This window comes from Taeniopygia guttata, chromosome 6 (assembly GCF_048771995.1).
Source record: "Taeniopygia guttata chromosome 6, bTaeGut7.mat, whole genome shotgun sequence".
Lineage (NCBI taxonomy): Eukaryota > Metazoa > Chordata > Aves > Passeriformes > Estrildidae > Taeniopygia > Taeniopygia guttata.
In genome coordinates, this window is record NC_133031.1 from 21,772,578 (window position 1) to 21,787,190 (window position 14,613).

The following is a 14,613-nucleotide window of genomic DNA, read 5'->3' on the forward strand; positions in this document are numbered from 1 at the left end:
TGGATGGCCCATTCCTGGAAGTGTTCAGGGACAGGTTGAACAGCTCCTGCAGCAATCTGGTGTACTGGAAGGTGTCCTTGCCCATGGAAGGGCTTTGGAACTGGATGGTCTTTAGGGTTGCTTCCAACCCAAAGCATTCTGAGCCTATGCATGGTTCTACTCAATTCATGTTTCTTTGGGCCTCCAGTGACTCCACCTGCAATTAGTCAAGGCTTAGGCTGTATCCTCATTAGCAAGTGACAACCTGTACTAGGGGCAGAGCTGGAGAGCAAAATGGTCAGTGCTGAGAATCTGACATATCTGAAGGTTTTGTTTCAGCCTAGAAAGAAATAAACTTTTCTATTCCAGCCCAGATCCTGGTCTGGTCCAGCTGAATACCCATTAAAGAGTTCAAATGCAGTTAGAGGCATTCTAAGAGCTATTTCCTGCAGGAGTTTTGCTGTAAGTGAATACAGTTTGTGCACTGAGGACACTGCACAAACAAGCCAGATCCTAGCAAGTGCTCTGCTAGTTTGAGAAGCACAGAAGAGCTTTTTGTTAAATATTAAGGTAATGAAATCCTATTTTTTATATAGTTGGTGCAGTGCTCCTGTTGGATTACATTTCAAAGCATTAATTCATAGAACACTTAAGATCAATCAGTACATATAATAATCTTGAAGTAATTATTCTAGGTTCTGCTTTCCCCTGTTTTTCAGGTGCAGAAGTCTTCTTGATGTGATATCCAAGAGAGCCATTGCTAAAATTATTATGGTTGCATAGCAACCTCAATATGATAAATAAGTGGCTTTAAAAAGTCCTATGCTGTCTATTTCTTTCCCAACAGAACCCAAAGAGTTTCTTACCACTGCACCTAATAAAACTCTTGAAGAAAAACATATGCAATTTTTACCACTAAAGAAGTTTCTTTATTCAAATATCTTGTTATTTCTAGGCACTATCACCAAGTTACTGCACCAAGTTATTTTCAAGTACGCATTATTCCAGCATTGTAACTTCTCTGCAAACGCCACCAAGCCCCTTCTTGTCTCCCCTGCCTGGATCATCAGCTGAAAGCTCAAAAAAATAGTCTGAAGGTAGAAATTAACCAATATAACACTCATAATCCAGCTGTAATTTCCAAAAGCATTAGGTTTTTTAAAACAGCCAGAAAAAAAGTCTTCCCTACAGAAACAAAACTAAATATGGACAAACCCAACATGCAACTTATATTCCCAGTTTGTTTTATTTTCATGGAATGCTAATTGAGTTACAATCTGGCAGTTCATAACTACTGAAATGTGACATTAATTCTTCTCCAATGCTATAGAACTGTCTTGATTTATATAGTTTTAAAACAATCTTATTTTACAATAGTTGAGGTCTCTGGTGGTTTTTAAGCTCTGATGCTTAAGCACACTGCAAGCTATAAACCTTAGGTTTTATATTTATACATATATTCTATGTATTCAGACAACTGCTGTAAGTTATCTATAACTTAATATTTATAAAAAGTGCATATACTGGTACATATGCACATCTAGAAACACACTTTTATACTGCCTCCCTTTTTTATAAAAAGCTGCATAACATACAGCCATATTATTCTCACTCACTGCTATTAAAGTCTTTTACTATCTTTGTTACACAACTTTAACTATTCAATTACCTCAAGCTGAATGTAGGTATTTCTATGTATATTTTCTCCTAAAGAAAAAAAGTCTTCCCTATTCCTTGAAGAAGCTTTAAATCATGCATCAGTTTAGTACACAGTCACTTTTAGCATGGATTTTAGAATCCTAGACAGTGTAAAATCTACTTCTGGAAAACGTCTGTCTGTATATTTAATTTCTTCTTTTAGTTACAAAAAATATATAGGATTGAAACATATGGAACACATGCATCTCTCAAAGTGGCTATATTCTAGCCTTATAGATAAATTAAAAAAGTACACCCCTGCTAACAGGATGCAAACATGGCCTCAAATAGGCCATTACCTGTATTTAATAGAGCTCATTACGTTAAAAAGTTCAAGTCAGCTGTTCTCACAAGGTGGTGTCAAAAGACTGAAGAGCATGATATATATATAGTCAATATACAAAGGTCGGTGCACAGGCCTAGTGCCATTCCATTCTTCCATACTTTCAAGGCTTCTAGGCTTTGCCTCTGGTGATATAATTCCTGAAATGATCTGAATGAAAGCTTAAGTTGAAAATTGCTTTTTAAATACACCATAAAAACAAGTTGTGTTTAAAAGAAAAATGTACACTGAACAACCTGAAGTACTCACTGAAACAACTGTACAAAACTATTATAGATACAGAAAGAAATAATGGTGGACTTAACTGCAAACACAAGTAACACTTGTTAACAGATGTAAAAAACCTGCTTTGTTTTAATTCTTCTACCAAGTAAGAATTTGCAGTTGTTCAGAACAAGTAAAATTCAAACCACCTCACAATGTTTACATTTAAAGTTTTTATACAGTGCAAACGTTTAAGATAGAATAACTTCCCAGTGAAACAGCTGACACTACTTCATGCCAGTCTTTTGAAGATTCTTCTTTCAGTACGTCTATTTACACATTAAGCTAAAGGTTCACTCTATATGCTTTGAAGTTTGCTGAATATCAGCAGAAAAATATGTGAACTAGCAGCAGTTGTATTACAAATATGTGGTGGTTACTTTAATGAATGCATAAAGTTTTCAAGACTGTATTCAGTGTCATACTGCTCTTGATCCCATAGCTCTCCAAGGTTTTCGAGTACTGATTTCATTGATGCTTTGCCAGAAGAGGTAGAGGTATCTGCTTTTTCAGTTTTGCCATCCTTCACAAAAGAAAAAAATTCCTGTTAATATACAGAATAATGTTTCCAAGAACCTAATAAATTCTTCAAGTCTGATAATTCTTCTGGGGAAATATCACTTCCTCCTGTTCAGAGAGCTGTCTACTATTCATCAGTCCAACTTAAGCATTCATGTGAATAATTTTACATTTCAAAGCAAAGCTTTTCCCTAAGCTGACTCTATTTTTGGTAGGGATTTGTAAAACTGTTTCTTTACCTTGTCGAGAGTGAACAGATCAAGAAGCTGTTCTGTTCCCATGCTCTGTAGGCTTGCATTTTCTTGGCTGATCACTGTATTTGCAATATTCATTTTGAACTTTTGAAGACCCATGATCTTCTCTTCCAGAGTTCCTCTGGTTATCAGGCGATACACATTAACAACACGTTTCTGAAAGAAAAAAGCACACTTAGCTAAAAAGTATCATCTCAGGTATTCAGTAAACCATAAGCTTTTAGTTTCTCACGGATAGTCTAGAAGCAGTTTGGCTTGGAGCCACCCTTCAGTGACTTTACTCAGAGTCTGACGGACATTAGATGGAAAGCACGAGACTATGCCACTATATAGTAGAAGCATCTTCAGTTGCCTCTGTCCTCTGAAAGAATTCACTGGTTTTTACAGCTCTGGGGGAAGACTACCAGCAGTCATTCTTGCCCTGTCTTGCACCAGAGAAGGACAACCCTGTGGGCTGTCCCTTCAAGTTCCTTGTCTCAGTCCTCAGCCATCTCTTCCTCCACCAAAGGATGATTCTTCTCTGGCCTCTCCCCAGCAGCTCAGGAAGTACAGAAGAGAAGACTTGCCAAGCTGCGGGTAGAATAAGGAAGTATGCACTTCAGCAGCTGGCATATTTGCAAGAAATAAGTATGAATGGAAGCTTGGTAGAAACATACAGATGTCACTGTGTTATACATTACAAACTCTCTCAAGAAAATTCAGCAAGAGAAAAGCCACCCTTTATGGGAAATGAAGAGGTTTTCACCTGCCCAATGCGATGTGCCCGATCCATGGCTTGCAGGTCTCTCATTGGGTTCCAGTCATGTTCCACAAACACAACTGTGTCAGCCCCTGTCAAGTTAAGTCCCAGTCCACCAACATGAGTGGTGAGCAAAAGAACATCTATGGACGGGTCATTATTAAACCTGCATACAAGAAAAAGTGTGGTAAGTTTCATTTCAGTAAAGAATTTATGAACCTCATCTGCTCTGAGGCAGACAAAAAACCCAATTTTGCACCATGTAAATAATACAGTTCTTTAAAGCTGGGCTCATACTGGTTATGCATACCGGGAAACAATGGAATGTCTCTGCCCAGCAGGAATGCTGCCATCAAGTCGTAAGTAGGTAACTGAAGGTAACTGAGGTCTGAGAAGGTCATGCTCCACTATATCCAGCATACTCTTCAGCTGACAGAAGATAAGCACTCTGTGCTGGGCCACAACTGCTTCTGTACCACTTTCTGAAGATCCACCATTCCCCAAACCACAGTCTAGCAGCAGCTTTAAGTAAAAGAACATTAAAATGTGTCATTAAAATTACTGTAGAGCTCATGTAAATATTGACATTCCTTGATTATCAAAAGTAGAAATTGAGAAACAAACTGCAGAAGAAGTATCTAAATGACAGTCACTTAAACAAGAAGGCAAAGTTTAGCTTCCCTGTCAAAAACTTGAAAGTCATAAAAAAATTAAAAACCCATTTTCTTCACTTACTGTAATTCTATTGTAAGTAAAGCTATGGCAATGCAATCTAACTTTATCAAGGAAGTAGTCTCCTATGTAATAAAAATGAAAGAAAAATCTGCAACAAGAGGGACAAGAATAAAACAGGTTTTTGATATGCCAACAAGTTATATAAACATCATTGCCATAAAGATTGTGTTTCTCCCTCCCTCTTAAAATATCAGGAAAAATAAGGCATATCCCTGAAACACCCTTGCATTCTTTATAATTTACTACTTAATTTTATTTAAAAGAGTGTCTCTATTGATGAAATCTTAAATAAAACATCCTAAGCTGTAACAGCAGCAGAGACATTTGGGGAATTTAAGGCACAACACATATCCACTTACTTGTTTCAAAGCAGACAGCTTAGGTGCATGTTGGATATCTCGAAGGGATGAATTCTGAGCTGCAAGTTGCTCTGTAATTCTCTTGTATTCTGGATGTTGGGTTGTGAGCACTAATGCTGGATGGTTGCAGAGCTTCCGCAAGTACTGCAATGCCTTTAATTATTTAAGAAATGAAGTTCAAAGAAATAATAAGCAAGAACATAGTTACAGAAAAAAAGATTAACAGAATTAACTGTAAGTACAGGGGCCACTCTGCCACATTCCACAATCTGGACTTTATGGCGTATTTTCAAAGTTACACATTTAAAACCTGCATTTCAAATTGTATCCAAACACTGGTACACTCATTGTGATCTTGGCCCCTTCTTTCAGGAAAAATGCAAGGATTACCATTTCCCACACTTTCATTTGAGTCTGCAGTAGAGGAAATGGGTTTGGGAACAGTTTGAGAATAATTGTTTCCAATTAACCAAGAGTTAATCTTCAAATCCAAAAGATCATGAACCTTCATAAATTCATATCTACCTTTAAGGAAACATTTTGTCCATGTTTTAGAATCTTAATGTTAATGTGCAAGAGTGGATGCAATCAGAATTACTTCCCTCATTCTGAGGTTTTGCTCTCTCAGTACTTAGTTTTTACAAGATCCATAAAATAGTGGAACACCAACCGAGCAGATCACATTAAAAATATGAGGCAGTGTTATGCTTCATAAAGCACAAACCCATAATTTAAACATAATAGCTATACTTCACATTCCAGCCATAAATACTCTACTTAGATCATATGACCACAAATGTCTAAGTTTACTATTCTGACTTCCATTTTTTACTAAACCTATAAACACAGTTACAAAAATGTATGTACGAGGTAATAAAAATTACTGAAAAAATCTGTACCTGAAATACATGACCTGTAGATTTAAGCTTTGGTTTTTCAGTTTCTTCATTCAGTGAAATTGAAGAAACTGTTTCATCAATATCACATTTGGCACGAGACTTGGCAAAATCTTCGTAAAGCTGAACCTGCAGACCAGACAAGAGCGTGTTTTTTCTGACAGATTGCCCTATTCAGAGTTTAGTTTCAAGTTAAAATTCTGAATTATCATACAAGAAAGCTATTTCATATGTAACACAAGATAAACATTAATAACAGAATCTCTTGCCATTTGTTTTCTTTCAGCTTAGAAAGTGTTACTGAAAAACAATCTGCAGATGCCTACATGTTGTTCCTGATCAATGCCCAAAATAAAGCCCAATAAACATTCTATTACTACAGGATTGGAATTAGTGTTTTTAACACATACTACAAAATTCTTTTAGTACATCCAGAGAATGTCAGAGCTGATATCAGATTGACACAGGAATACTGAATTTATGCCTTTGAGGTCTTAAATGTGCTGAAAAATAAACTTTCAGCCACCTTTTAAGCATACCTGTAGAGGACTGAGAATACAGTAATAATCTTGAATAATTTTGGGTGGAAGATCTTGCAGCACATCCTCTTTCATTCTCCTTAGCAGGAATGGCAGGACTTGGCGGTGCAGAGCTTCCATTGCAAGTACCCCTAGTGAGAGCAACAGCACCAGTGTTTTAGAAGAAAAACATTTTTCAAAACATACAATCTCTTCAGTCTCTGATGTTAGAAATAACCACACTTCTTTTCATTAGCAGTTCTCATTTAGAAGGCTAAAACAAAAGCCTAAAGATTAAACATTTGATCCTTACCAGCCTCTTGTTCTCGACTGGAGCTTCGGGCATCTCTGCTTGCCAGGATTGGTTTGCCATAACGAGCTGCAAACTGGCGCTCAGTGCCCAGGAATCCTGGCATTAGGAAGTCAAACAACGACCACAACTCTAAGACGTTGTTCTGAACATAAAAGAAACATTTGACAAATTATTTTCATAAGTAATAAGTTGTTGCAAGGTATCAGAAAATATTTCCATACATATTTAAAACCCTACAAGCCTCACACTACAACCCAGTCCCAAGCTCCTGGAGCTTGGTGGCTCTTTCATCCATCTGAGTAACAGAAATACCTTTGCATGCACTTGAATGTATAAATGGACTTCTCCCTGTGCCCAGTGCCTTAAGCCACACTCAGAGTTTTCCTGGTTAACAAAACCCAGGACACACCAGTGCTCTTAGTCCTGGGTGAGACAGATACTGCACAGCCATGTCATTCGGACAAAGCTCAAAATCTGGAGATCTCAGAACTGAGTTTCCTGCTAATTTTACTTGAGGCATAGGGAAATGGTCTCTTCCTTGCCTGACACTTTAAAGAGAAAGTGGGAGAGGAAGTCTTGCTGCCAACTTTTGAACCCCATTAATATGCCAAAACTTGCATTTATTTCCGCATACAGAGGTATACCAGGAAAATGAAAAGATGTCATTTTGAGCATTTAGAAATGAAAAGCTGTTTTACAATGTATACTTTGAACAAGATGATTGTTAAAAGGTACAATAAAACTGAGTGTAAGATAAACCTATCTTGCTTGTTTTCTATTATTCATCCAAAATAGAAAATCAGTTACCTGGATTGGTGTCCCAGAAAGTATTATCCTGTAATTAGCAGTCAGCTGTTTTACTGCTTTTGACAGCTTTGTTTTTCCATTTTTTATTACATGGCCTTCATCAAGAATGCAGTAATTAAACTTAATATTTCTAGAAAAGAAGAACACAGATTTAAGTAGCATTTAACATTCTAAGCTACTAAACACCTCAGAAAACAAGCCAATTCTTACCTGAAGAAGTCAATGTCATTTCTTACAACATCATATGAAGCCACTATGAGATTGTGTCTTTTCACCTGGTGTTGCAATCTTAAGACAAAAATGAGGAGTTAATTTAAGTGTTCCTTACATGTTATTATTTCAGCCTTTAAAGATACCACCACAAATGTTCCCGTGCCCATAAATTATGCTTCAGTAGTAGTAGTAAAGTAAACGGAAAAATTCCATGTGTGATATTTTACTCTAAACCAGTTATAAATGCAAGATGGGTTACCTTGCTCTCTCAGTAGGAGGTCCTGTATAGTGCAATGGATTAAGATATTCTTTCGAGCAAAATTTGCCCACTTCATCCACCCAGTGTCCTGTGAGTGTAGGAGGACACACTACCAAGGAGGGAAGAGGAACACTGTCCACCAGTTTTGTTCTTGCATATTCTTGAGCCCTTGAAGAGTATAAAACAGTTTTAAAAAACCAGTTTTTCACAGAATAGTTGAGGTGGGAAGGGACCTGTGGAGACCACCTGGTCCAAACCCCCTATCCAAGCACAGCCACATATAGTCACTATGCCCAGATTGATTACCACACAAGACCTAACATTAAAGTCTAAGACAGAATGTGATTTGTTTAAGCTTACCTGAGGCAGTGATCACCTGCAAGAATGCAAATGGATTGTAAAGTTTTTCCTAAGCCCATGTCATCACAAAGAATTCCATGAAGTTTGTATTTATTGAGAAATGCAAGCCAGTTCACTCCATCCTGAAATCAGAAAAGAAGGAGAGTGCCTAAAGTAAACCTGGCTTTTTGCTAGTTGAGCTTCAGTTCACACATCCATATGTTCAATGACCCAGCATTGCCAAACTAGGAGTTGGTTTCCCACCACAGATGCATCTATTACAGCCCATTCACTAAAAGCAGGGGGAATAATGGGAAAAACAAACACCCAAATGGTACAGTGAGGCCTGGCAGTGATGGGCTGCCAGAGTCAGTATTAGCAAGGCACAGCCCACTGGCCATTCCCAGAAAAAAAGGCAAAATCCAGGAATGGGGAAATACATCACTAGAACTGTATAAGAAGCATGCATTATTTCATTTGCTCTTCCTTACCCAAAGTCCAAGATACACACTGCACAACTGAAACCAAACACTAAAAAAATCCACAAGAAAAATGTATCTGAACAACTCCTACTGCCCCAGGAAACTTTATCAGACTGGAACTTTTATTTTTAAAGTATAAGCTGTTACCTGCTGGTATTTTCTGAGCTCTGCTTTGATTGGTACTGGAATTTCATAGTTTTCCAGTTTTTTTCCATCCAGTAATTGTTCCAGAAAGTGACGTTCTTTAGCCTTCATTCTGATTAATTCTTCAGACATGTTTGGTGGGTCTGGTATACCAGCCTAGGGTAACATTTTTAAAGCAGTCATGTAAGGGCTATAGGACTTAACTGCCACACAGAGAACTTAAACCTCATACTACTCAGACATTTTAAACACACAATAAAGATCTGCAATCGTCTCAACTCTATGATTCTAAACTCAGAACTTCAATACTAGAGTTAGCTATACTTGTTTGATTACTTGCAGGTCAACACATGCAGGGTTGTAAGGTGCAAGAGACAAATCCTGCCCCAAAACGACACATTGAAAAGACTGATAAAAATTACACAAGGGATAGAAAATTCTGGTCATGCTTCTACGATTCTACAAAGACCGAGCTATTCTACCTCTAATCAGAGGGTTTATCTGGCTGGCTAGAGAATCCCACGATACCGACTCCTCTTGAGCCACAAGCTACCATCCAAAGTTTGATGGATTTTTTTCCTACTTAGTAGAATTAGATCTAAAGTGATACTGAAACCCATAGGATGAATTCAAGCAGTTGGAAACTATTAGGAGGAGGAAAAAAAAAACCTAAACCCCACTAGGTTTTTAACAGCTGACCTTTACTTCCTAAGTACTACCCATACCAGGCCAGAAGCCCAAAGAAGGCATTTGGGGAGCCAAATATGCTCATTCTTCCTTGCTAATAACATACAGCAGCAGCAGAGGCACTGCTGTTTTCCCACCATCACATTTGTCATCCCATTTTTCTGGGCCTCTTCCATCTTTAGTCAGCTTTACTTCAACACCCATCTTAGTAATCACTTACAGAGGGCTCCTGGCTAAAAAAACCTTTGTCAAATAATTCCACTGTGTATGTGGTTAGTAAGGAAGGGGGATGTTAGTACTGCCCCATATGATATTGAAGCACACACAGAGACAGCAGCCTCCTGGTTCAATGCTCTGCCTACACTCCCTTTTAGGCGAACTTACCTGCAGTATGAACACTATGGCAGGTAATTTGGTTCAAATATGTTGTCAGCTTGCAGCAGAATTGCTTATGAATACAAGTTTGATAAAGTTGAACCATTTATCTTACAATCCTTCTTTCAATCATACTTCCATTTTTATGGTTGCAGCAATAATAAATTTGAGCATAAAGATGCAGGAAACAGAGCATAGTTAAGTTTCCCCAACTCACTCATAATGCTATTTATTTATTGTTAAATAAAATACTGTTCCATGACAAGTATTTTCTCTCACTATTAATGTGCTTCACTCTATGCTTACATATTTAATATAGCTCAATATGTGATACTGAACTTAACCAGAAAGGGAAATTTGAAGGCACTTCTTCCATAACTATGGAAAAGAAATATGAAGTGATCATGCATATGCATGCAATTAATAAAAGCAAGTACAGTATGTTTTAAGAAATTCTCACTAAACGTTATTAAAATAGCTTTAACCCTCCCCCAAGCCCTAAGCTATGTGTATTCCACAGGACTATGTTTAAGATGCATATGAAGAAGGGCCCTGGTGCAAATGGCACTGCAATGAACATGCTAGAAATTAAGTTCTTTGCTCACTTTCAACTTGTTGAACATCTCAGTGTAAGCACACAAAGTAAGTGTGCTCCCTTTTAAGGCAGATCACTAGTTATCAGATTCTAAGATTTTATTATGCTAAATTAAAAAGTGACAGAACAAAATATGTATTAAGCTGTCAATTGTCTTTCATTATTGCTGTGGAAATTCTAAACTGTCTTCTATTACCATCTGGTGGTCACATTAAGCTACTTAGAAGCATTACAGTCCTTGATGCATAACATCAGAAGTTGTGTGAGGTATGCAAATTGTAGCAGGAGTGAAAGACTGAAGCAGATGTGTATTGATTAAACACTACTGCATCATAATATACAATATTTTGCCTAAATATGTAGGGTGGTGCTTTTTGATTTTAGAAACTAGTAATAAGTGACCCTACTTACCCCCACACTATTTCTATTACTGTTATTTTTGATGGCTTTTAAACCAGTATTGCTTTTTACATTTCTCTTGACAACATATTCAGCAACACACATACCTAAGGAGAGTGCACATAGAACACCTAAAACTTTTAAACCCAAACTAAGAAAAGCAGCATTACACACAAAATTAATAGATCTACCACTTAATTTTATGTATACAGCCAACGTGAGTATCCTATAAAGAGAAATTTTATTTTAACATTAAATTAGAAAATTGCTAGCACAGCGTCCAATTTTGTTCATTTTACTTAAAAAGGGCACATCTTCTATTTTCTGATATGGACTCAACACCTATAAACCCAGTTACTCATTCAGCATTTAATAAGCCAGAAGCCTGGACTTTGCACCTGGTGAGAGTGGACACAGGACAGTTCACATATCCATATACTTACAGCTCAAGCTTACCTCAAGAGGCATCAGTCTGATCAGTGTGGCAAAGCACTGAGTGGCCATAAAACGTACACTGTTTGTCTGATCACTCATCCTACCCAGAACTGGAACCACTAGAAGAACAATGTATGGGACAATACCAACATCCAGCTGCTCCATTACACCTGGAGTAGTTATTAAGGAAATAGTTTTTAACAGTTCAGGTTTGTCTGACAAATCTACATCCAGGAGACTTCACACTCACTAAGAGTCATTAATTAATTGTTACACTCACATGAATGAGTTCTAGTAACAAAGCAATACAGAAGCAGGGAAATCTGATCTACCCAATTATATTTAGCTAGCAAAGAGCATGGTTTCAAAAAGTGAATTACCTCCATCAAAACATCACTTGGTAGATAAAATAATGGCAATGGAAATGAAAGTTTCCTCTGTTTCTTTCCACAGCAGAAAAATCAGCTTTGTATTTTATTTCATTCCTCCTCCCATTTTTGCAGGCAACCATTTTTGTTCACCCAAATGAAACAACAGCAAAGAAGTTTCTGCATTTTTGAATATCCAAGCAAGGATACACGCAAGTGCTTCAATTGCACCCTCCTGTTTGGTGTTGTCATCTATTGCTCCCAGCCACGGTAGAACTTTCTCTAGAAAGATATTCATTGTTTCCATGGTTGCTATTTTGCTCATAACACCCACACAACGGGAAGCCATGTGTCTCACAGCAGTGCTGGGATGTTGAAGGCACATGTAAAGATGAGGCAAATGCTGTATTAACTGAATAAAAGAAAAAGGTGTGGGGATTAAAGGTTAATATTAATTATAAAAAAATAAGTGATCCTTTTTTGAACTACAGAGTCTTTTAAAGTAATTTAAGAATGCTTAAAATGATATAATTGTTTGCAACTAATTTTCAAGATATAATTAAAACAAAAAAATTTTTCCAGAAGAAAAAGGCAATTTGAACTTTGAACGTGTATTACTCCTCAGTGCAGATAAAATTCAGACTAACAAAATATTCAGTATTTCAGTCAAAATCAAAATTAATGAAGCCCTTAATTAGCAAGGAAGTGTTTCATACCAAAAATAGAGAACTAAATACCCAGAACTTTTTATTAAAGAGAAAAGAATTATTTCTTAAATACCGATATTCAGATTTAAGAATTCTTTCCAGCTAGCAAATTTATCCTAGACTCATTCCCTTTGTGTTTAGGCAGATTAATTACTCATGTTTGGAATCTCAATAATTCTGTGTGACAAGGACACCCAGAAGGAAATCTGCATCTCCCCAGCAGGGTATACATCTATGTCTTTGGTGTGTGCATGTGTCTCCCTTTTAATCAGTGCAGATACACTTTTGTATCATATACCAAAACAGATGGTCAGGTTTTTCCTAGTGTGAAAGTCCCTAAATACTGGCTTTTATGAACCAAGTTCAGCCTCTTTGACTTTCTACAAACTTTTTTTAAACTGCATACAGTATTAGCACCACCAAAAGAATCTACACAATAACTACATACCACATTTATGTGTATATATATAAAATGCCCGTACTAAAAAAATCTTTCAGTCGGCCACACAGTTCTGCATAACCACATTTTTATCTGTACTTTCATAACAAACAGAAGGCATCATATTACCAGTCTGTTCTCCAGATTTAGGAAATACAGAGTTAGAATAAAGCACAGCAGAGATGCTGATTCCAATGTAACACAACAACATAAATATTATCATAAATCAAACATGGGACACAATCTTGATTAGGACCTCATCAAAAAAAGGGTAGGCCAAGGCTAAGCTTTTAGGTAGCTGTCTGCTTTTGTGGTTTATTCTACGACCTGCATAAACGACAGAATTTAACATCCCACAGAACAAAGGGGAAGAACAGCTTTAAAACGGCACATCTTGACTGCTGGAAGTGATGCGTTCAGTTTATCAAGACTAGGACACAGGACTTGTAGAACAGACAGGCTAGTGAGTGACTAAAACACCATTTGAGCAAAATCAGAAAAGCCTCTAAAAAAGAAAAAAATACTTAAACCACTAGCAATAAAGAGACTAAGTGTTTCACACAAAAGCCAATTACCAGAGGATGTAGCTGAGTGTCCATTGAAGCTGCTGTTGTTTCAAAAACCTGCAAGGAATTCACCAGCTCCTGGGCAGGAGCATCTCCTTTCTCCAGCAATGCCTTTCGGTCTGGTAAAAACAGAAAGATGCTCAGTTTAAGACTGACATACTGACTCCAGCCTGCCACCCCTCCCAGCTTAAAGCAGAAGTGTAATTACCAAAATTATTTATGTGAATGTTGTTCCTTAACGAACCAACCATAGCATCCCAGAGATGTGGCAATCCTGTTGCCATTTCAGCACCAAAATGTTTCGCTATAGTAGATAAGGCAAATTCAGCTCCTCTTCTCTGTACAACATAAGGTTTCTGAGCCTAGAATTAAACAATTCAAAGTAGCAAGGTTAGATACACTTAATAACAATTATTGTCATGGGTGACATTACATAGGCATTCAATTCTGATTGCGTTTATAGCTACCTACAACACATTAACCAATAGATTTTTTTCCCCAAGTTACTTCCTCTCTTCTTTAGATACACAAAAAACCAAAAATCTATGTAGCCAATTATGTAAAGTCTATAAATTTGAGATTGGGCCTTTGCTGATGCTGATCCATTTCAACAAGATGTTTCCAAGTGGTTCTGGTTCCAGAACCTCAGATAGGGCCAATACAGTGATACCAAGAACAGTACTATACAAGAAAACTTACAATACTTGATTTGTTATTTATCCCCCTTCTCTTGCTCCCATCCTCTTTGGCAAGCAGAATTTATTAAAAACACTAATAATTAAGAACAAAATCCACAACACTGTTTAGAAGTTCACAGTCCTGCCTAGAATCTTATTAAAGCATGCTGACATTTGAAATTAATGAAAGGGAAGAGTTTAGGACATCAAGTATGGAAGTCACACACACATGCTGTTTTACACAATCATATTTCAATTGCTGGTTTTAATGCTTCAGAGGCATCCACCAGGCATTGAGTTGGACCAATACTAACACAGTTCGTATCCTCTTGTGTTTGTTCCACCCATTGTGGAAATCCATCTGCATGAACTTATCCTGATATTCATATTCTATAGTAAATGCAATATTTCAGGAGTTATTAATGTTCTTAATGTCAAACATTTAAAACATCAACCATAAGCTGCTTGCATCACAAAACTTCCTGTTTTGTGATGCAAAACCCC

The 14,613-nt window shown here is 37.1% G+C and overlaps 1 protein-coding gene across 1 annotated transcript in view; it reads right to left on the reverse strand.

Moving 5' to 3' along the window:
- Positions 1-885: 885 nt before the first annotated feature.
- BTAF1 (B-TFIID TATA-box binding protein associated factor 1) overlaps positions 886-14,613 on the reverse strand; it is a 43,168-nt gene continuing 29,440 nt past the window's right edge. The window contains exons 22-38 of the mRNA XM_030276135.4: positions 13,641-13,794; positions 13,442-13,551; positions 11,931-12,132; positions 11,374-11,522; positions 8,865-9,017; positions 8,257-8,378; positions 7,897-8,064; positions 7,635-7,712; positions 7,425-7,554; positions 6,618-6,759; positions 6,326-6,456; positions 5,790-5,915; positions 4,891-5,043; positions 4,107-4,318; positions 3,803-3,962; positions 3,043-3,213; positions 886-2,807 (exon numbers count right to left, since the gene is read on the reverse strand). Coding sequence (XP_030131995.4) covers positions 2,661-2,807; positions 3,043-3,213; positions 3,803-3,962; positions 4,107-4,318; positions 4,891-5,043; positions 5,790-5,915; positions 6,326-6,456; positions 6,618-6,759; positions 7,425-7,554; positions 7,635-7,712; positions 7,897-8,064; positions 8,257-8,378; positions 8,865-9,017; positions 11,374-11,522; positions 11,931-12,132; positions 13,442-13,551; positions 13,641-13,794 — 2,508 coding nt within the window. The 3' untranslated portion in view covers positions 886-2,660. The remainder of the gene's footprint in view (positions 2,808-3,042; positions 3,214-3,802; positions 3,963-4,106; positions 4,319-4,890; positions 5,044-5,789; positions 5,916-6,325; positions 6,457-6,617; positions 6,760-7,424; positions 7,555-7,634; positions 7,713-7,896; positions 8,065-8,256; positions 8,379-8,864; positions 9,018-11,373; positions 11,523-11,930; positions 12,133-13,441; positions 13,552-13,640; positions 13,795-14,613) is intronic.